The sequence below is a fragment of the Danio rerio genome, chromosome 14 (assembly GCF_052040795.2).
Source record: "Danio rerio strain M-AB ecotype USA chromosome 14, GRCz13ab, whole genome shotgun sequence".
Taxonomy (NCBI): Eukaryota; Metazoa; Chordata; class Actinopteri; order Cypriniformes; family Danionidae; genus Danio; species Danio rerio.
Genome location: NC_141034.1, coordinates 11671959 through 11694947, shown reverse-complemented (window position 1 = coordinate 11694947; position 22989 = coordinate 11671959). Strand labels below are relative to the sequence as shown.

The following is a 22989-nucleotide window of genomic DNA, read 5'->3' as shown; positions in this document are numbered from 1 at the left end:
TAGTTTTTAACTTCAGGACTATCTGAATCAGGGGACTTTTTTCAATGTCCATTTCTTGGTTTTTTAGGGGTTTAAATTGATAATTCTCTCTCTCAATTCAAATCAATATTTGCTTTACTGGTGTGACAAATGTTACAAATGTATTTATAAAGTGTACATTAAGAAGAACATACATATATAATAAAAAAGTAAACAGTAAAAAAAAAAAATTCATTCATTCTTTTCAGCTTTATTAATCAGGGGTCATCACAGCGGCATGAACCGCCAACTCATCCAGCATATGTTTTACGCAGTGGATGCCCTTCCAGCTGCAACCCATCACTGGGAAACATCCATACAAACTCGTTCATTAATTTTTTTTTTTTCGGCTTAGTCCCTTTTTTAATCTGGGGTCAAAATTATTAGCCCCTTTTCGATTGGCTACAGAATAAAACACTATTGTCCGATGAATTGTCTAATTAACCTAACTTAACTGTTTAGCCTTTAAATTTCACTATAAACTGAATTGTAGTATCTCCGAAAATAACTTATTAAAATATTTTGTTCTGTCATCATGGCAATAACTAAAGAAATTAGTCATTATTGATTTGCCAATAAAACAATACACTTTATTAGGTACACCTGTCCAACTGCTCATTAATGCAAATTTCTAATCAGCCAATCACATGGTAGCAACACAATGCATTTAGGCATGTAGACATGGTCAAGACGATCTGCTGCAGTTTAAACCGAGCATCAGAATGAGAAAGGGGATTGAAGTCACTTTAAACGTGGCATGGTTGTTGGTGCCAGACAAGCTGGTCTGAGTATTTCAGAAACTGCTGATCTGCTGGGGTTTTCACACACAATCATCTCTAGGGTTTACAGATAAAGGTCCAAAAAAGGGAAAATATCGAGTGAATGTCAGTTATGTTGGCGCAAATGCCTTGTTGATGCCAGAGGTCAGAGGAGAATGGCCAGACTGGTTCGAGCTGATAGAAAGACAACAGTGACTTAATTAACCACTTGTTACAACTGAGATACGCTGAAAAACATCTCTGAATGCACAGCATGTCCAACCTTGAGGCGTATGGGCTACAGCAGCAGAAGACCACACCAGGTGCCACTCCTGTCAGCTAAGAACAGGAAACTGAGGCTACAATTCTCACAGGCTCACCAAAATTGGACAATAAAAGATTGGAAAAACGTCGCCTGGTCTGATAAGTCTTGATTTTTGCAGCAACATTCGGATGGTTGGGTCAGAATTTGGCATCAACAACATGAAAGCAAGGATCCATCCTGCCGTTTATCAATGGTTCAGGCTTGTGGGGGTGTCATAAGCCCCTTTCACACATACAGACCTTTCCGGAAAATTGGCGGCAATTTTCCGGAAAGGTTGTATGTGTGAACAGGTCCTTTTTGAAAATACCGGTAAATTCGTTCTGGCTATTTTCCGGAAAGAGAAGTTGTAACATTACCGGCAATTTGCCGAAATGCTGCGCTGTGTGAACGCAGAAGGAAGATTACCGTAATAAGCGCGTGCACGTCTAGAACGTGCTGACGTGAGACGTCTGCTTTAGCCAATCACAACAGTCAGACGCATTCACGTCCGCGCGGTTTGTGAGGATAAAAGCCTTTGAATATTTTTCCAGACACATTTAGCTGCTAGAAGTTAGTCAGATCACGTTTATATGTTCTTCTTAATGTCAACTGTGTAAATAATCATCGATGAGATGCTTATGATAAGCCGTTGTTTGTTTACCTTCAAGCTTTGCGTGTGCCTGTAAAACAGCCTGTGAGCGTCTGCACACGCTCATATTATGAACATCTCGACATGCGAAAGTGATCCTGCGAAAGTTGTTCACAATATTGATCATCCAGAGAGTTTGTAATTTAGTCAAATGTTTACAAATACAAGCGCAGCCGTTTAAAGCTCATTTGTGGTGAATGATGTCAGAATTTACCGGTATTTTGGAATGGATGTGTGAATGCTCTTTTCCGGAAAATTTCCGTAACGTCCTCGCCTGTGTGAACAGCGCTTTTTTCAATATACTGGTAAAGTCGTTCCGGAAATTTTCCGGATATTTACCGGTAACACTGTGTGAAAGGGGCTATAGTGTGGAGGACATTTTCTTGGCACACCTTGAGCCCATTAGTACCAATTGAGCATCGTGTCAACACCACAGCCTTCCTGAGTATTGTTGACCATGTCTATCCCTTTATGACCACAGTGTAGCCATCCTGTGATGGCTACTTGCAGCAGGATAACATGCCATGTCATAAAGCATAAATCATCTCACAACTGGTTTCTTGAACATGACAATGAGTTTACGGTACTCAATCTCAATAGAGCAGCTTTGGGATGTGGTGGAACGGGAGATTTGCATCATGGATGTGCAGCCGACAAATCTGCAGCAACTGCGTGATGCTATCATGTCAATATGGACCAAAATCTCTGAGGAATATTTCCAGTACCTTGTTGAATCCATGCAATGAACGATTAAGGCAGTTCTGAAGGCAAAAGTGGGTCCAACCTGGTACGAGTAGGTGTACCTAATTAAGTGTCTGGTGAGTATATTTGTGCTTTTGTTTACATAATGTGCCAATATTTGGACAGTATTTGAATATGATTTTACTAAACCACTCTCTGACAGGAACATGCAATTTAAGGCATACATAATACCAAATAAACAGCTGAACATATGAATAGCACCTGATTACAATACGCAATAATATCAAGTAAACTTGCCTTTTGCAATGCCCTGAGCAGTGGGAAGCTAAAAGCAGACCATTTTTCTTGCTTTTTAATGAGAAGCCAAAAAATGACTGTTACGCTGAAGCACATTAGGTTTAGCCTTGGTCACGTCCCCCCAAACCCCCAGCTGAGTGCAAACAGGATTTGAGGAAGGCCGCTCTAGTTAAGGCACTTGTAGATGCTGAGAGCCTCTTATTTCCTTTCAAACAGCATAAAAGCTCGGCCAAGCTAAGACGTCTAAGTGGATCCCAAAGAACGCACTCAGCCGGTTCTAGAATGTCAGGAAATCTCAACTGCTCATGCTAAAAATCAACCGAAAATACGCTAGAGAAATCTGAAAATGTCTATAATTTGCTATATATTCCAGAGCAGCTGACTATTTTTCTGAAACAGGATGTATGCTGGAGTGAGGACGTTAATGGGAACAGCTTGAACAGACGTAAAGCAGGACGTGTTATTTGCGCTGCTCGCACAAAAGCCGAGAGGGGGGCCTCATCAGGCTTTCATGCGCCCAGAGACACCACAATGGAAAACCTGCAGATTCCATTCCAGAAAAACAACTGAATGTAGGAGTGAGAATGTTCCGATTAAATGGCTCAACCGTAAGGAGAGTTCAGCTCATTTTAATGGGCCGATGCACATTCAAGAATAGTCTAGGCTGCATGAAAGACGCTTACATAAAATGACATATCGTCACGGCATGGAAAATATTACATTTAATGATTTAGCTGAAGGTTTTATCCAAAGAACAACGAAAGAAGCGTTTCAAATCAGATGTAAGATATACAATATACAAATATGCATACACTACCTGACAAAAGTCATCAATCACAGTTGTAAGAGCAACAAATTATTACTTGACTTCTCGTTTATCATTTGGAAAAGTGGCAGAAGGCAGAATCATCTGTTGAACTGCATCCCAATCATCACAAATACTGCAGAAGACGTATTGGAATCTGCATGGACCCTAAGATTCTCAGAGAAATGAGTCAAGTTTGGTGAGGGAAAAATCGTGGTTTGAGGTTACATTCAGTATGAGGTATATGGGAGATCTGCAGAGTGGATGGCAACATTGACAGCCTGAGGCATCAAGACATTGTGCTGCTCATTACAATACAAACCACAGGAGAGGACAAATTCTTCAGCAAGCGCTTTCTCTCATACTTCAGCCTCCATATCAAAATTCCTAAAAGCAAAGAAGATCAAGTGGCTCCATCATTGGCCAGTCCAGTCACCAGACATTGTTGAGCATGTTTTGGGTAAAATGGAGGAGGCATTGAAAATGAATCCAAATAATCTTGATGAACTCTGGGAGTCCTGCAAGAACACTTTCTTTGCCATTCAAGACATTATTTTTTTTAAGTGACGAGACTTTTGTCTAAGCAAAGTCAGACCTTCTGTCCTAATTAAGTAATTAAAAATCAAGGCATGATCATGTTTTATTTTGGTAAAATAAGCGTAATCTAGAGGCATTTGCCTTTCATATAAGCCACTTCTGATACCAAATGATCAACTAGAAGTCAAGCAATTATTTGTTGTTCCTAAAACTTGAATAGGCAGTATACCTACAAGCAAAACTACAGTACTGTTCAAAATTTTAGGCTAATGTGTAAAAATGCTGTAAAATGAGGATGCTCATTTATCACATAGTATTGGCCAACATGCTCTTTTTGTATTCAGCCAAAACTATGCTACAAAAATATGTAAGAATTATTGATGTACATGCTTGTGTTTTTTAGAAAATAAAATATGTGTGATTAGTAGGTTTTCTTTCTTTCATTCATTCATTTTCTACTGCTTTTCCGGCGCTGGGTCGCATGGCAGCAATCTTAGGAGAGAACCCCAGACTTCCCTCTCCCAGACATTTCCTCCAGGGGAATCCCGAGGCCAGCCGAGAGACAAAGTCCCTCCAGTGTGTCCTGGGTCTTTACCGAGGACTCCTCCCGGTGGACATGCCTGGAACACCTCCCTAGGTAGGCATCCAGGAGACATCCGAAACAGATGCCCAGGCCACCTCAGCTGACTTCCCTCGATGTGGAGGAGCAGCGGCTCTGCTCCGAGCTCCTCATGAGGTCCTCACTCTATTCATAAGGGTGTACTCTGCATACCTGTGAAGGAAACTCATTTCGGCCGCTTGTATCCAAGATCTTGTCCTTTTGGTATGACCCAAAACTCATGACCATAGGTGAGAGTAGTAGGGTAGATTGACCGGTAAATCGAGAGCTTTGCTTTTCGGCTCAGCTCCTTCTTTACCGCATTACTGCTGCCGCTGCACCAATCCACCTATCAATCTCACATTCCATCCTTCCCTCACTCGTGAACACAACCCCAGGATACTTGAACTCCTCCACTCAGCCTTGAGATGGCAAACCACCTTTTTCCGGTGGAGCACCATTGTCTTGGACTCAGAGGTGCTGATTCTCATCCCAGCTGCATTACACTCCGCAGCAAATCACCCTAGTGCATGCTAAAGGTCCATGTTTGATGAAGTCAACAGAACAAAATCGTCTACGAATAACAGAGATGAAATCCTGTGGTCCCCGAACTGAACCCCCTCCAGCCCAAGGCTGCATTTTGAAATTCTGTCCATATAATTTATAAAGAGAATTGGCGACAAAGGGCAGCCCTGCCAGAGTCTAAAATGCACTGGAAATAAGTCTTACTTATTGCAATGCGAACCAGACTCCTACTCTGTTCATACCAACACAATCTCACGGCAATTCGTAACTTTTTCATTTAGTGGCTAATTCGCATGAATTCGTACGATCTAATTCGTACAATTTAGTACGATTTGCTCATCCCCCAATGACGATTGGGGTTAGGGGTGGGGTTAGGTGCCACGACTCATTTTTAAAATCGTACCATTTCATACGACTGAACTCGTACAAATTCGTACGAATTAGCCACTAAACTGGCAAAACGTAAATTATTTACGTTTTCTCGTGAGATCAGGCTGGTTCATACAGGGATGAGAGGGTAAACCCGAACATCAGGCACAGAAAGTGGCTGATTAGTAGGTTTTGGATAAATAAAAATGTGTCTAAATAAAGGTCTAAAAACACACTGAATGGGCCTGAACAAGACTTTTGAGTAACAGGTCTTGTAGGCTAGAATATTTACTTTACAATTATGTGAAAAATTAGTTTGTTCTCTCATTCAAAGAAAACATTACAATGATTTACATTTTGTAAAGTCTATTTTGGGCCATCAGCTTTATGTGCGAGTGACAATGGAATAATTCATACCTGGAAAACCAAAAGACACTTCCACAGTGGCTAATGTAATATACAATGCTCAGCATATATGAGCCCACTCCTCACAAATCTATCTTTTAAATTGATATTAACAGGAAGCTATACAAAAGTACACCCAAATTTATGTTATTGAAATATATGAAATACAAATTTTAAAAAGAGGAAAAATCAAGAGAAGCAAATAAATAAATAAATAAATTAAAAAATGCAAACATTTAATTTTGTAGGTTGTAATTTTTTTGCAATATTTTGCTTGAATTTAAGTGTATTCTTTTAATTTCTGAATATGTTTAGTGACTAAAATATTATGCATTCATTCATTTTCTAGTTGGTTAAGTCCCTTTATTAATCCGGGGTCGCCACAGCGAAATGAACCGCCAACTTATCCAGCAAGTTTTTACGCAGCAGATGCCCTTCCAGCCGCAACCCATCTCTGGGAAAGACTAAAATATTATTTTAAATGAATATATCTGTTTAGTAAATCTGTTTTGTTTATATGCACTGAAATACATCGCCTATATTCACTGAAATGGATAAAAATACTCATTTTTAATGTGCTGCACTCAGTTATGCTCAGCACTGTATGTGCACTTATACAGCATGCATATATTTGAAATGGTGTAAAACGTTTTTGTGTAACCGGTGTTTGCACTCTCTGCGTTGTGTACAATAATAAGACAGGCCACTGGTACTGTTGCTGATGGTGGGTTTATCGTCACTCAAGCGTCAGGTGAGAGCAGACTGGATGGAACAGAAAACAGCACAATATGGAGATATGATTTCGCTTGTAAATGTCCCCACTCAATCAACTGTGCTCAGTAAACACGATTAATTTCATCCATCCACATGAAGAAAAATACTTCCTACTTAATATAGAACACTCTTACAACAAATACCACTGCATAATAAAAGCTTATTAAAGGGCACATAGTTTACCACTTTTTATGATTTAATATTAGTATTATGGTTCTTCTGAGTGTGCCAGTTTAGGTTCAGTTCAACACAGTTCAGATGTTTTTATTATAATGTGTTCAAAAGTGTCAAGTTGTGGGCGTGTACACAGCTCGCTGTTTTAGGGGCGTGTTGCTTCACATGAAAATTAGTTTCAGCTTCCCGCCCAGCGTAACAAGGGGGCGGAGCCAAGAGCTCCTACTCTCTGTGTTTACAACAGACAGGCAGACAGAGAGAAGCTAAGCCAGGATACATGTACGACTCGGACACAGACCAGGCAGAGAGTACAAAATCAGTTGTGTCTCTGTGTAGTTATAGTGCCAACTGTGTGCTAGTTTCAAGTGCCGAGCTTGTACACCGAGACTAATAACCAGGGCCAGACGGAATCTGCAGACGTTTTTTGCTTTGTCTGCTAAGAATTTTGGTAAAAATCTGCGGATTTCTGCGGAATTATTTTGGGAGTATCCAGCGGAGTATCATAACTAAAACCCAAATATATTAAATAAAAAGTAATAAATTACTGAATAAAAACTGAATAAATTCATATTTACACATTTACTCAAGTAAGTAAATAGAATTAATAATGGGCTAAAAATCTCCAGTAATCTGCGGAATTCTGTGGAAAATCTGCGGAAAATCTGTGGAATTCTGCGCGCGCAGATTCCGTGTGGGCCAACTAATAACCATGCACACTGAATTAACTTTGACTGAGGCCCTGGATGTGCCGCTCGAAGCCGCGACACGGCACACCAGACACTCTCAGTGGCGCGGCAGAAACATGAAGTGTCCCGAATCGTCACGCCACGCAGCGCCATGCATTCCAGAACTCCAAACACAGGCCTCCACCAGGGCAACGGCGCTCCAGATCGGCGGCCGCCTGCGGCGCCTAGCCACTGCCCCGAAGCACCACCGCATGCACCCTGACAGAAACCCACGCCCAGAACTCCGAAATTCATGTCGCCGCGCCACGAAGAGAGGTGCTTCTGGTGTGCAACCTGCAGGCAAGTTTGTTATTTTATTTCCAATGGAGAGACACGCACATGAGGCAGCTTGCTTGCAGGTTTCCAGCTGCACCTAAGATCACAGGGAGCATCTGTGTTGGCGAGAAATGCAAAGGCTGAAGTTTAAGGTAGACGCAATGAAAAGTACACGTTTGCAAACCTACCAAAAGGTACAAACAATAATTCCGATTAGAGCGATAATGTGGAGAATATTGATCTAGTGTTGAGCCCAATGAGCCTTAAATCTAAAAATAGAGCAAGGGTGTTCCTTTAGTGATATCGCTTTTACTCACACGCTGAAAATGGCGGACGTGAAACGACAAACTAAGGATATGGGGACGCGCCTGTCAATCAATATTGGGGGGCGGGGGGACTGCACTCCTACGTCAAATTGCGGTTGCTCTGAAAACCGCTCCAATTGGTCCACCGTTTTATGTTGTTAAATTGAAAGAAAAAAAAGGACTGTGTGTGTTTATATCACCCCAATATGACGGTCTATACAATACTATATACTACAAACTATACACTTACACATGTCTTTCCAAACAGCTTGAAAAGTATATTTTTCACCATAGGTGCCCTTTAAGACATCTTACAACTTTTAGAACGATGTTCCTAGGAGCACCATTAACAGCTCAACTCTCCTCAGCGCACTCAATGCGGACTGAGGACACAGCGCGGCAACCGGAAGTGACGTAGCGCTCCAAACAAATCTAAACTATTTTCATTAAACATTGCCCAACAAAGTTAAAGAATTACATTTAAAAGTGTACCACAATATCTACCCCACAAATGATATAGTATTTAAATTCGTTAACCTTAACTCAAATTGTGTCTTCTGTAACTCAAGCATTGAATCAATTGATCATCTTTTTCTCAAATGCCCACATGCTAATTTGTTTTGGTCTGATTTATCCGTCTATTTTTTCATCAAAATGTAAGTTTAACATTGATTTTTCCATGTGTGATATTATTTGTTACTTTTCTCATGACAAACATAACATAGAATTTATGGGCAATTTATTTATTTTATTGGGTAAATATTATATTCACAAATGTACATTTTCTTCATCATTACCGAAGTTGCAGAATATTCTTTGTGACTTAAATAGTTTAATTATGACTTTAAAAAAAATGTTTACAGCAAAAAAAAAAAAAAAAAAAAAAAAAAAAAAAAAAAAAAAAAATTGTTAAAACAGTAAAATTTTTTAAGGACTTTGTAAATATTATTTAATTTGATCATTTGGCTCTGTACTCTTTTTATTTTTTTATTTTATTTATTTTAATTTTATTATTAATTTTACTTATTTACCATTGTACTTGATGTTGTCCATTGTTACGATTAATATGTGTGTATTGTTAAAACACACACACAAAAAATATATATAGTAATAGAAGTTTAGCAATAAAATACTGTTTAATTCAATCTTAACAAAACATTTTTTTTTCATTAAACAACACAAAGTAAAAACTAAATTCGAACATATTTTTAAACAAATGGGGTATATGCCGAAGCATGCAAATGGGACTTTGAATTTGCCAGTAACCTGGGTTAAGCGCTTCCGACGAACTGTATGCCAATGCAAAAACTGGCGCGTTTAAGCTGTTTTCTTTAAAAATCAGCTATCTCCACTAGCTGAGTGATATCCGATATAAAGTTGGTCTTAGAATGTACAAGAAGCACTGCATTAAAATACATTTCCCCCCGCCATGTCTTTGTAATTTGATTTAATTTATTTTATTTATTCTAGCCTGCCAATTCTAACTGGCGCATGCGAGTAAGTGGCTTTTTGTCTCGTTTTACGCTTGAGCAGCTAAATGAATGCCAAAGTCTATTTAATTGAATGTATTTTAATGATTTTACAACATCGATGCTGTCAAAGGAACCGTATAAAATGGAAAAAAGTTCACAATAACAGGTCACCGGAAGTTTATCAGTATGTTAAACACACTAGCTCGATACTCTACTGATGCAAAACAAATGCTCATTTCAAACAACTAGTGAAACACATTAAATTAATACTCTTATTAACAGCCGTCACATTTGCAAAACTGAAAAAATAATCTTGTGCGTTAACTATCAAATCAGCATTTGGTATGAACACACTTGGCATTTAAAACACTTGATACACTTGATAATCTAACTGTAAATACAATTAATGACAAAAATACTGTTTGGAAATGTAAACTAATATTTCAAACCGGCATATAGAACTGATAATATAGAATATAACTGACATATAGAAATAGACTTTTTTGTCTTTTGGTGGAAACACTAGTAACCCAAGACTTCTGCACATTCTTCTTTCTTCTTGATTTTTCTGTTTGGTGGTTTCTGTGATGCTTTGGGTTTTTGTACACTTGTATATATTCATTACTTTAGACTGTTTCCCACCTGCCAGCACTGAAAGTAAAACCCAGTGTGCACTGGAGCACTACACCATCATCTTGTTCCACCCAAACCCTGTTTTTTTTCCCCTTTTGTTCCTGCCCCTGCTTCCCAAACAGGCCAGAGAGTTGTCTTGCCTGGAGACTGTGCAGCCTTAAGCCATCTCCAAGTGCCTCTGGTTCCTTGCTTCATCATCCAGCCAGTTGTCACCCCTTTTCTACCTCCACCTTTACAAAACACACTGTTTGAACTGTTGCGTCACCTCATACTGTAGTCTTGTCGGTTTATTTATAAATTCCACCCCTGCTCTCTCTGCATTTGGGTCCCTTATCACTGATCCTGACAAAAATTAATTTATTAAAAAAGTTATTAATATTCAATAATTTCATTAGTCTTTGCCATGATCTTGGTACATATTATTTCACTAATTATTGTATAGTATATTCAGCTTAAAGTGCAGTTTAAAGGATTACCTATGTTCCACTCTTATTCTGGATTTCACATTTATTTATATTACGAGAGAAAGATGATATTTTTTTATTAACATTTGTCATGTTTTGTCCCTAAATTCTTCCTGTAACCACAATGAAAATTCCTTTCTTTTGTTCAAGTCTCAAGTAAAAAAAAAATGTGATTCGGGTTTTAATTTTTCCTCATTTATTTATGCTTTTAAATTACATAATGGGACCTTGAGCTTTCTTCCAACAACTTTTTACCTTGAAAAGTTTGAAAAAGGGACTTTTATTGACCTTTTTAATAGTTTCAACTGATATATTGTCTGGGTGGGTATTGTATATTATGGTACAAAAACCTTGTAATAAACTGCCAGTAGATTTTCTGGTATTTTACATATATTAAGAGACTCATTTCTCTTTGTATTATTTCTTATTATATTCTTTCAAACTACTAAAGTGCCAATTAAAAGTCAACTTGGGCAACTGTAGAGATCATGGTCCCATAATGCAATTCACAAGCATAAATAAATGGAAAACACAAAATACAGAAATTGTACTTTTTATTATTATTATTTTTTGCTCTTTGGTAGGATAGGCAAGTTAGATTAATAAAGTCATTGAGCAACAGTGGTTTCTATGGGAATTCAAAATGTTCATACACACACACACACACACACACACACACACACACACACACACACACACATATATATATATATATATATATATATATATATATATATATATATATATATATATATATATATATATATATATATATATACTGTATATGCACAATTCTAACATTTTTGGCTTTATACACCAACACAATGGATTTGAAATGAAACGAACAAGATGTGCTATAACTGCTGATTGTTTGAATTTGAGGGTATTTACATCCAAATCAGGTGAATGCTGTAGGAGTTACAACTGTTTGCAAATGTGCCTCCCACTTGTTAAGGGTCCAATGAGGCTATATATAATGCATACTTGTGTTATGGTGGAAAACACAAACAAAAATTTACTTTGACTTGTATTTCATTAAAGACAATACAACAAATACTATTTAACATGTTCCTAATGATTTTTATTGTTTTTTTTTTTTTTTTTTTTTTGTAAAAATGATGTCAACAGGTAATTGTAATTAAGCTTCTCTGGGGTCGGAGGCATCTAGAATGGACCGTCACACAGTGGAAATGTGTACTGTAGTCTGGTGAATCAGTACTTCAGGTAATTTTTGGAAGAAAGAAGAAGAAAGAAGAAAAGGATTGTCCAGACTCGTTTCCAGCAACAAGTTCAAAAGCCAAAATCTCTCATAGTAGTGTTGTGTCAGTGTGCTTGTACATAAAAAGTTTGGAGAACGATATGCTGCCTTCCTTTCTATGGATGCCCATGCATATTTCAACAAAATGCAAAACCACATTCTGCACACATTACAAAGTCCTGGCTGTAGATGAAGAGGATACATGTACATGAATGTCCTGTCTGCAGTCCCGATCTGGCTCAAATAGAGATGGGGGGGACGGGTCGGGACAAAAATACACCAAAAACACTTCATTGCTTGGTGTCTTCAGTATCTAAACGTGTTTTAAAAGGGCAACATTATGGTAAATTCTTTATTGTTCCAACCTTTTTTTATTTGTTGGAAGAACAAAAACTCTATTGTGTTTCCATACTTTCCCAACTTTTTTTTTGATTTGGGGTTGTATATAGTACATACTGTACATGCACACAGACAGGAAAAGTGTTTGCAGGTGGTTCATCAAGCCCACTCACCTACATAAAGTACACTCAAAATTGCAAAATTTCCCCAGAAGTGTCTGTAAAAAAGTGTCTGGTACATTTGTACTTGTAAAGAGCAATGTCTCTTACAGGTGGTTTGTCAAGCCTACTCACCTGCGTGAAGTAATATATGTTTTAATATGATGCATTTCACAATGCACTATAATATCCAAGAAGGTCCTTGCAAATATTTGCACGCATTTAAGAAGCAGCACATGCTTTCAAGATTTATAATCGTCTCAAGTCTTTTTTATTATAATGTTTATTCTACAAAAATTGATAGATTTAAAAATATATAATATTCATGGAGCACATCTCAGCTCTGTAAACATATAGATTCCAGCAGGTCAATCTGATTAAACAAAGAACATCTGCTGTAATATTATGCAGCATCTCACCTACACACAGCTTCCCAATCACAGCTCATGTATCCGTATCATAACAGCGCTATCTATGATTAACAGTTATGATATCAATTCATCAAGTCTAATAAACTGTCACAAAGATGCTCAAGCTTATAATAGAATTACTGTTTTTATTGTGCTCTGAGTCAATGACAAACTTTTCAATATAAAGTAAAAATCAATCTGAAGGTGTCTGAGCATTAATAAAACCAAAACAAATCCTATATAACAGCATACTGTAAATGTTTACGTGAGCTGGAAGTGGAAAAAGCTTTATATTCACATGTGCATAATTAATAAGCAGGTTTTTTTCTATACAGGTACAATGGCCAAAAAAAGAGACATGTATCTCACATTTAGAAAGTACACTCAAAAATGACGTTGTTTAAACCACTTATTTCAAATGATTTTTTTTTTGGGACAACTTAATTGTTTAATGATCAATCCACTTAAATTTGTAAAAACGATTAAGATGGGACAACATGTACGCTGTAACTAAATTACTCGGGGGTGTTGAAGACTACCCATTAAAAGCAGTTCGATTTTAATGAATTATATGAGCTACCAGGTAAAATACATAATAATTGGGTACATTCTATCTACACTATCTATTTTAACTGTTATAACAGAAACATAAAAAAAATAAAATAAAATTTGAGTAAAACGACGGGGAGTGACACCAACAACAGATGGTAGGATCCAAATGCAGGTTTAATCGTAGTCAGGCAAGCGATGGTCAACACAGGTGCAAACAGGTATTTGGAGACAGTCCAGAATCACAGTGGAATACAGGCTAGAGGTCAGAAAGGCAGGCGGCAGGCAAAGACAAAGAGGTTAACAAAGCTAACGGTTGGTACACAAGATAACAAGACAGGGAAAACGCGTTGTAATGTCACCTTACAGATAAACAACATTATTTGCTTTGGTTCTACAAAGTGCGCATTTGTCAACGTCCAGAAGGCAAGTGTGAAATAAATCATTTTTTCATAGAGGCGGCGTCACTATTTGTCAAGTTAAACGGTAAGCTTTTGTTTATATTTTTTTTATACATGAATACAAATGTAAGCTTGTTTTGTTAAAAGGTATGCTCAAATATTTGTCATTTTACTTTATGTGCTTCCCAGTGCCTGTTGTCGATGCCATAGGCTGCTGACTGCTAACATTGCTGACGGCTAACGCACGTCTGTCGGTAACGACAGGTAAAACATTCACCCGCAAATGAGAGTAAGTTACGTTAAGCATCTGCATCTATGATTATTAAAATATATTGTTTTGTACATGGCTGAAATAAGAGAATCTGCCGCTCACGATTGTTGTTCTTCCGAATCGTTTCATTTTAGTGAACGAGTCACCACAAGATATTAAAGTCGCTTGCATTTTGTACGTGTCTGGCATGCTACAGTACTTGAACAATGCATTCAATCAAAAAGACTGCTGATGGTCGTCTCGTCTCTAATGATCGAGCTCAACTAACGGTAATGTTATAAAGGTGGTTTTCAAACTCATGAAGTAGTTGCAACAGTTCTCGAATCATCAGCTCTGAAGCCGCCTTTCCACTGCACACGACATTTGGACACGACTGTCGGAATATGCTACCTTGTGGCAGCTGCAGAGTATTTTCAGTGTTGTCATGCACAACAGGGAAGAAGCTGATTCTCACGATGTCCGAAATAAAGGAGCGCAAAAGCAAGAACCTTTATTCTTGTGCGTTTACATAGTTTAATGGATGAATGAATACTAGAAACTCATAGCCCGCTAAAATATTGGAGGGAGACAACATTAAAAATCTATATTTGTATTACTTTCTTACATTTATGAACAGATTTTTTTTTATTTTTTTAATATTGACTTTTTATAATTCAAAAAATAACCAAATAAACTAATAATTTCTCATCTCAGATGCACGGATCTTCTTGGACAATACTGGAAAACATCACATCCAGTCGGCAGGTCGCATACGGTCTAGAGTTAAAATATTTCAACACATCCGCAGCTCAATTTGGATCCGAATTTTCCGCATACGGAGATGATCGGAACTCAACGCAGCTCCCAGACTGCTCTCCATTGGAAATGAATCTTCCGGTCTGTCGTTTGTCGTGTGCAGTGGAAAGGAGGCTTGAACCGAGTCTCTGTTGGACGCGTCCCAAGCTGATGACGCCTACTGAGACCGCGATTGACTTTGCCACAGGGACGAACCAATGACTTCAATAGAGGCTAAAACAACACAGAATATTTAACTTCAGGTGTTACTGGAATATGCTTAATCAGTGCAACAAGTCGACTGAATCGATTCATTGTGTGAAACCCTGCATTTTCTGAAAGCGCATAAAAAAAGATAAATTAAATGAACGCCCATGTAACGATTAAATAAGTTTTCTAGGGAGAGTAAATATAACATTTAGAATATTAGATTATTACTGAAGGAAATGGATGGAAATAAATAAAGACACAATCTGAACGTGAAAGAGAGTGATAAAGCCAACAAATAAAGGCATGTGGGCGCTTTGTACAATGCATTTAAAGATAATATAAGCCAACAGAAATATAATCAAACAAAAAATTAGAGAAGAAAAGGGCGCCAAAGCAAAGAATTAAACAAAACCAAAAGCCAACTAAACTAAAACACAAGAACCACTCTAAACTTACTAATGACAATTAAAATGTGAAAAAGAAACCGAAATCTTCAGCGTATGTGACGCCAATAACGTTCACACCCTAAAATAATAAACAAAAATACAGAGCGGCGCTCACCCACTTACCTAGTGTTTCTGAATAATCAAATAACTACGGGCAACATGTATGTCGCGCGACTTAGTAACTTATTCCTTTTCCCCCAAAAAGTAATGATAAACTCTTATACCATATTAAAATTAGCGTACAGCTGTTTAGAATAATTTAGAGACACGAAACAAAACATAATACACAATCAAAAATGAACGTTTTAGTTCTTGCAACACAATTCAAAAAAAGTTGGGAGAAGAGTGATTTTCAGCTTGTAATCAGGTAAATTGGTTAAACGATGTGATTTAAAACAGGTGATGTCAACAGGTGATTGTAATTATCATTTGTTTTATGCATACAGTTTTGTTGGGGGGGAATTACACCTGAAACACTTTATTGCTTGGTGTCTTCAGTTTCTAAACATCTTTTAAGTGTTGTGAAAAGGATTGGCAACATTACAAAGTGGTAAATGCCTTACTGTTACAACTTTTTTTTGAAACGTGTTGAAAGAATAAGAAACTCTTCTTTCATTTTTTAATACCGTTTTCCATACTGTACCAACTCTCTGATTAGGGGTTGTATATGGGTAATGCATTACAAGTAACAAGTTACGTACTAAAGTAGCGTATTACTTAAAAAAAAAAAATGAAGTAATGATATTTTAGTTACTTTTTAGAAAATGTATTGCAAGTTAATTTCAAGTTTTGAATCCTGCACTCGATGAAAGAATGTGTTTTACATTTTTTGAATGCATTGAAAAAAGAAAAAGGGGATTGTCTAAATTGACAGTGATTTTACTTAACCAATAAACAAAAAGTACACAAGTAGTAAACACGTTGCTTTAAACAGTAGGTGTAGTTTATAGAGTGTGTTCCTCTATTATATAGTGTGCTCCTCTATTTAAAAAGTATTAAAAAAAAAACCCTACAGGTTCTGATAGAGATCAAGCCTCAGTAAAGGTAAGGAAAAGTAACTCAAAAGTAATGTAACGCATTACTTACTATAAAAAGTAACTAAGTAGCATAACTGGTTACTTTTTGAGGTGTAACTCAGTATTGTGATGCATTTCTTTTGAAAGTAACTTTCTTTTGAGTTACTTTTCCTTAGCTGGCTGAGACTTGATCTCTTTCAGAACCTCAGAATTTTGATTCATTATGACTAATTTTAATACAGTAATTTATTTTTTAAAAGCTGATTAATTAAACTAAAAAAGTAACTTGCGTTACATTTTCAAAAAAAATAACTCCATTATTACTTTTTTTTTTTTTTTTTTAAGTAATGCGTTACTTTACTTGTTACTTAGAAATGTACTATTATTACATTGTTTGCGTTAATTTTAATGCATTACACCAACACTGGTTGTTTTATAGTATAATTTACCCTATAGTTCTAGTTTTTGTGTACTACTGTTTATATTAACATTTGTTGAGTTACAAAAGCGACTATAGAGTTACTTCAATATAAAATTATAGATTAATGAAAGTACTTCACTATAATATAGTCAAAAACAGTATAGTATTTTTTTGTTACACAAACTTATTTATTGGCTCTTTTAGTGTGCACCTGTAAGTGGGACAACCTGCTTATTAATTATGCTAACATAAAGAGGTGTTTTCTTTATTTATTATACACTTAAAGACTCCATATTTAGCATTAAAAAAGGTCATATTTTGGTGTTAGGGGTCTCCAACAGCATACTGATATGCATGCAAGGATAAAACACTTTCATTGTCTTTTATAATATGCATTTATTTTTACCGAATTATCCAAGCGACTCCCATTTGAATCATTCAGCAAGAAACTTTGCATCTTATAAACACAATCAAGCTATAAAATTACACACTGGACCACCCCTTTAATTCATCTCAAACACGAATGAATGTGCAGCATTTTTCAAATATTTTCTGTACGATTCAAGGTCTAAATAAATATCATCTTAAGAATGACTTGCAGCTTTTGAATGACTTCCACTGCCATATTGTACTGTACATAGCCTGAAACATATAAATTCTAAAAATCCCAGTCAATTTGTTCCACAGACTAAACCGATTACAACAACTTAACAGAAACGCATACTCTCAGACACTCGATGTAGTCATTTATTTAATACAAGTTGTTAAATGTACAATCACACTTAGATTTGGTATAAATTAATGTTGGTTAACTTGGAGACGTCAAAGGTGCCGGTGTTCACAATTCCAAATGGTCCACACCTAACTAGCTTCAAAAGACAAAATCTCTATCTGATGATATGTGCACTCTATACAATGTGCCTCTCTGCACTTTCGATCAAAAATATTGCATTAGTAATATATACAATCCCATAATAAAAACAGCTTACAAGAGTTCCAGATGAAGCGGACACATCTTTTTAAAACAAGTTCAAAACACCATGATAACATGAAGATAAAGGCATCACTTTGGCCTACGAGTATATGTCCCATAAGAGGAAAGATAACCCTCTCAATAATATTCTAGCAGTCCACTCACCAGCGGTGGACATCTCCGGGATGGTTTGAAAGGCTGGCAGGTGGTTTCTGAAGCAGGTCTGGACAGGACTCAGCACGAGCAGTTCCCGCAGCCCTTCACACTGTTCATGATCTCCTCCTGCAGCTTCTTGCGCTCCTCTTCTTTCTGCGACACACGCTCGGGCACAGGCTCAGGCTTGCTTCCGTTACTCAGAATTCGGCTGTTTTGTGTATTCCACAGGTTGGCATACAGGCTGCCCGGTGTGTCCAGAAGAGTTTGATGATTTCCACGCTCTGCCACCTTCCCCTGAGTCACACAGATGAGAGGAATGAGGAGGAGTTGGATGAGAAAAGACAGGTAGAAAGGAAGGAAATCTACATCATGCTGTCATAGAATGAAGTAATGGAGTTGTCTTTCACAGATTTTCAGCTAGTTATACCTCTTTTCCACACAAAGCTGCTTGGAATTAGCGGTGTACTATAATATCGATAATACATTAAAGATACATATGAACCACCTAACAATCAGTGTTGGGCACATTACTTAAAGGAATTATATTTACTAGTTAATTCTCAAAAATAGTAATGGACTCAGTAGTTGAATTACATCATAATATATGAAAGAAAAAGCCTGGAAAACTTGCTATTTGTAAACAAATTACGAACAGAATGTTGAAAAAAATGGATGAATTATAATGTTGAAATTAAACGTACAGTAATGAATTATTATTACAAAACTTTCTACACTATTCTGACCGTATTCTCGACACACACGAGTGGGCGCAGCCATTGGAATATCTTCATTTCAAGACTCACAATAACTTCCATTTAGATGTTAAACACAGCTCTTTATGCTTGATGTTGCAAACTGATATTTTCGTATTATATTATTGTATTTTTTTATGTACAGTCATTAACAGTTGTTTTTAGAGCAAGTAGTTTGACTTTTTTGGCATTCTGGCAAAAACTAGCTCATTTTCTGCAGAATAAAGTCAATACTTTATGTATAGATCAAAACAAGAGACATCTATAAACATTTTATATAAACTATTCATATACATTTTTATCATTACATGATCTCTTATAACAAAACCGCATGACTTTTTTTAATGCGCATAGTGGAATTTGTTTGGTAAAAGTGTTTCCATCATAGTTTATACACATCTTTTCTTATCGAATAAAAAGTTTATCCTACTCAGTTAAGCGCATTTGTTTATTTTTGTTCAAATTTATGCGTATCTTGGCGTTTCCGTCAACCTTTTTTCTGTGCATATGAAAAATGCGCATAAAAATAGGTGGATGGAAACGTAGCTAGTGAAGTCAATTGCAAATTATGTATAAATTATGTAACACCGTATTTTATTGTCAGTAATGGTGTTGTAATAGAGGAAGCAATAATTTGTCTCATTACTCATTCCTGAAAAAGCAATTCCGGTTAAAACGATCTTATTACCATTACTACCATTATGATTCGATTTCAATTCAATTTTATTTAACATAATGTAATTTAATACAATTAAAAAGATATATGATTTATTTAACTGTCAGATTAAGCTCAGTTCCTCCAACACTGACAGTAGGAATACAAATAATGTTACCTACGATTCTTGGCTACAATTATACTTATTTTTTAATTTGTTTGTTACAACAATGACTAAAACAACAGACTATTGGAACATTACGACCTAAAACTGCTCTTTAATGCATTAAAATCAATAATAAGGCAAGTTAAGGCAAGTTTATTTATATAGCACATTTCATACACAGTGGCAATTCAAAGTGCTTTACATAAACAGGAATAAAAAAGACAAGTTTAGGAACATAAAATGCAGACAATAAAAATTATTAAAAACATATAAAAACAAATTAAAAAGAGTTAAAATAGGTTATAAAAGAATGAAAAGGAAACGAAAAACATAATAGTGCGATCTGTCGGACGCAGCACAGTGCTCATTCAGTAAAGGCACAGCTAAACAGATGTGTTTTCAGTCTTGATTTGAATGTGCCTAATGTTGGAACACATCTGATCATTTCTGGAAGCTGATTCCAGCAGCGAGGAGCATAGTGGCTGAAGGCAGATTCACCCTGCTTTGACTGAACTCTTGGAACTTCTAGTTTATATGATCCGAAAGATCTAATAGTATTTTTTTTTTTTTAAAGTTTACCACAATTGCTATGAGAAATACTCAACTCCATTGCGTGCTTTTGCAACAAAATGTTACAGTTCTATGGTAGTAAATAACAACTTTGATATAGAAACAATCCATACTATAATTAAAACAACCCTTTGCTCTGTAAACAACAATAAACTATGTGTATTTTTTATCAAAAACATGGAATTACTATTTTTGACATTGATTTAATAGCTTTGGTTTCCCCCAAAGTCCAACATATGCTGGAATAGTTGGCGGTTCATTCTTCTGTGGTGACATCAAATAATCAGGGACTAAGCCGAAGGAAAATGAATGAATGAATGATTTACCATTATTAATGTAATTAAAATATTAATCTTTAACCTTTAGTAGGCAACAGTATTTAATTATATAAGGGGAAATATCAAATCAAACTTCACAGTTTTAACTAAATTGCGTTTAAGTTGTTTGAATAAATAATACAATGTTTAGTTAAAGCAGTTTTGCGCATGTCCCTCGTTTACTGTAATTATGAATTATATCAGCCAATCGGCCAGATTGATTTTTCAATCCCAGCACAAATAAACACTGCTACCCGCCAGCTGCAATCACCAATAAAACATGTTTCTATATCATATCAACCGTACTTGAAATATATAGCATCATCCTTTCAATGCTGTGTCTCATTTGAGTTAATGTTTCTCTGATTAAAATTCCTGTGTGTGGAATCCATTTCATGCTTATATCCTATTCCTTTTTTAGTATCCTTGAGCGCAGAGTAATAAATATGAGATTCACGGCTCCAAAGTTTAAGTAGTTCACTGACGTCTGCAACTAAAATTTTTGTGGGCAAACTGTGACATGTATTTATTCATAACTTTATGAGTTTTTAAAATTCGGATCTGGAAAGCAGGAATAGAGGTATGGCTTAACGTAGTTATTAAATGTAACCTAATAAAGTGTGTTGCTTTCCCAAATCAGAGCAGAAACGTTCGCTTAGACCAAGCACTTTTGCCAAAACACTGCTTACTATTGTATGGCATTTTTTATAGTAATATGTTGCAGGGCAGGGCTGTCAACATGCTTATTAGCCCATGGGACCGAATGGAGAGAATGTGCTCTTGTGTGTCGGTGAATTTGTTAAGCAGTTAGTTTGTTGAAATCTGCAGGTGCTGTAGTGCTGTCCTATATCTTAGGGGTAAATTTTAAAGCCTTCCCCTTCACACTCTGGTTTTAAGGGCTAAGGGGAAGGGGAGGGGTACAAAAATAGGACTGGGATTGTGTCAGTGGCTCAGATGTGCTCACATGCTTTGTGTTACAATGTGTAAATATTACTATCCTCTATAATTTTAATCATGAAGAAAAAAAATACACAAAAAGTGTATAATAAATATGACTTTAAGCTGTATAGAAGTGTCTTGAAAAATATCTAGTAAAATATTATGTACTGGCATTATGGCAAAGATAAAAATAAATCAGTTATTAGAGATGAGTTATTAAAACTATTATGTTTAGAAATGTGTTGAAAAAAAATCTCTCTGTGACGAAATGGCGAAGTGGCGAAAAAATACACAAAGGGGGGGTGCTAATAATAAGACTTTAACTGTATTTGCTATTATTATTTCATGACTCATGGCTCGTTTCCACTGACTTTACAGAACGGAACGGTTCGGGTCACCCTTATCAGGCTAGCGTTTCCACTATAAAGGGTACCCTTTTGGTGGGCGTGGTGTAAGACAGAATGTTTTAGTCGCATCATTCTCGCTCGAGGAAATGTCTACAGTAAAGCTGCACAGGTCGTTAACATATCATATTAAAAGCACTTCTCACAAAACAGATGCTTTACACACATAAATACTTGTGTATAAATGTTTATTACTAACCTTTCTATGAACAGGAGTTGATTATAACTGCAGATCAATGACAGTGCAAAATAGCCTACTGTAACGTCTGTATAGTTATATAAAATAAATAAATAAATGATTATATATGAACACATACAGACCCTTACAGTTTCCAATATGTTACCAACTACAGAAAAACTACACACATCAGACATTTTGTTCTTAATTAGGTCCAAAACAACACAAAGTATAGCCTACAGTCAGTGAAAACCTCTCATCTGTGTCTGTAATCTTCAGCAGCACATGTCATGTAGCCTCTGTTAGAGAGTAATTCCATCATTCCCAGTTCATATTAGTCCAAAAGGTGATGATAATAATTAAAACCAGGCAGTTTGTTCACATTTGTTGAAGAAATAACGTGCTCCGTTTTTTTTTTCCTGAGCTCCACTCTCGCGTTTGTCCTTTTCTTACTGAATGTGTCATTCTTGCGTTTGTCATTTTCTTACGGGATCGGGTTTCCAAAGCACGTCAATAATCAAGCGCACGTTATTATAATCAGCTCAAGAAGTTTGTTATTTCAGATACAGACGCGCGGCGAGCGCAAAGAAGAAGCGAAACCGCTCGCGCGTCAGACTGGCTCGTAAAAAAACTGTGAGGCACAGGGTAGATTCTGCTCTACTCCATGGCTGTGTGGCTGTTCAACAGGACGATAATATATGAATATATAATTTCTCTGTAATCTCTTGCTGTGTATTTCAAACATGGCGGGTCCTTTGTTTACATTCTGGCTTGTTGTAAGTAAATGACGTATCTCTTCTGTAAACCAATAGCGTTCAGCTGCGCGTCTAGCTGCG

General features: G+C 36.5%; 1 protein-coding gene and 1 long non-coding RNA gene across 4 annotated transcripts in view; both read right to left on the bottom strand.

The window, feature by feature from the left end:
• The window catches only part of LOC147840776 (uncharacterized), a 1215461-nt gene that overhangs the window by 642237 nt on the left and 550235 nt on the right, over nt 1–22989 (bottom strand). The window lies entirely within an intron of this gene.
• abcb7 (ATP binding cassette subfamily B member 7) overlaps nt 17767–22989 on the bottom strand; it is an 86883-nt gene continuing 81660 nt past the window's right edge. Inside the window, 1 exon segment of one of the 2 annotated variants that reach the window (NM_001423974.2) lies at nt 17767–18466. In NM_001423974.2, the coding sequence (NP_001410903.2) occupies nt 18251–18466 (216 nt within the window). In that variant the 3' untranslated portion in view covers nt 17767–18250. 2 annotated transcript variants of the gene reach the window in all.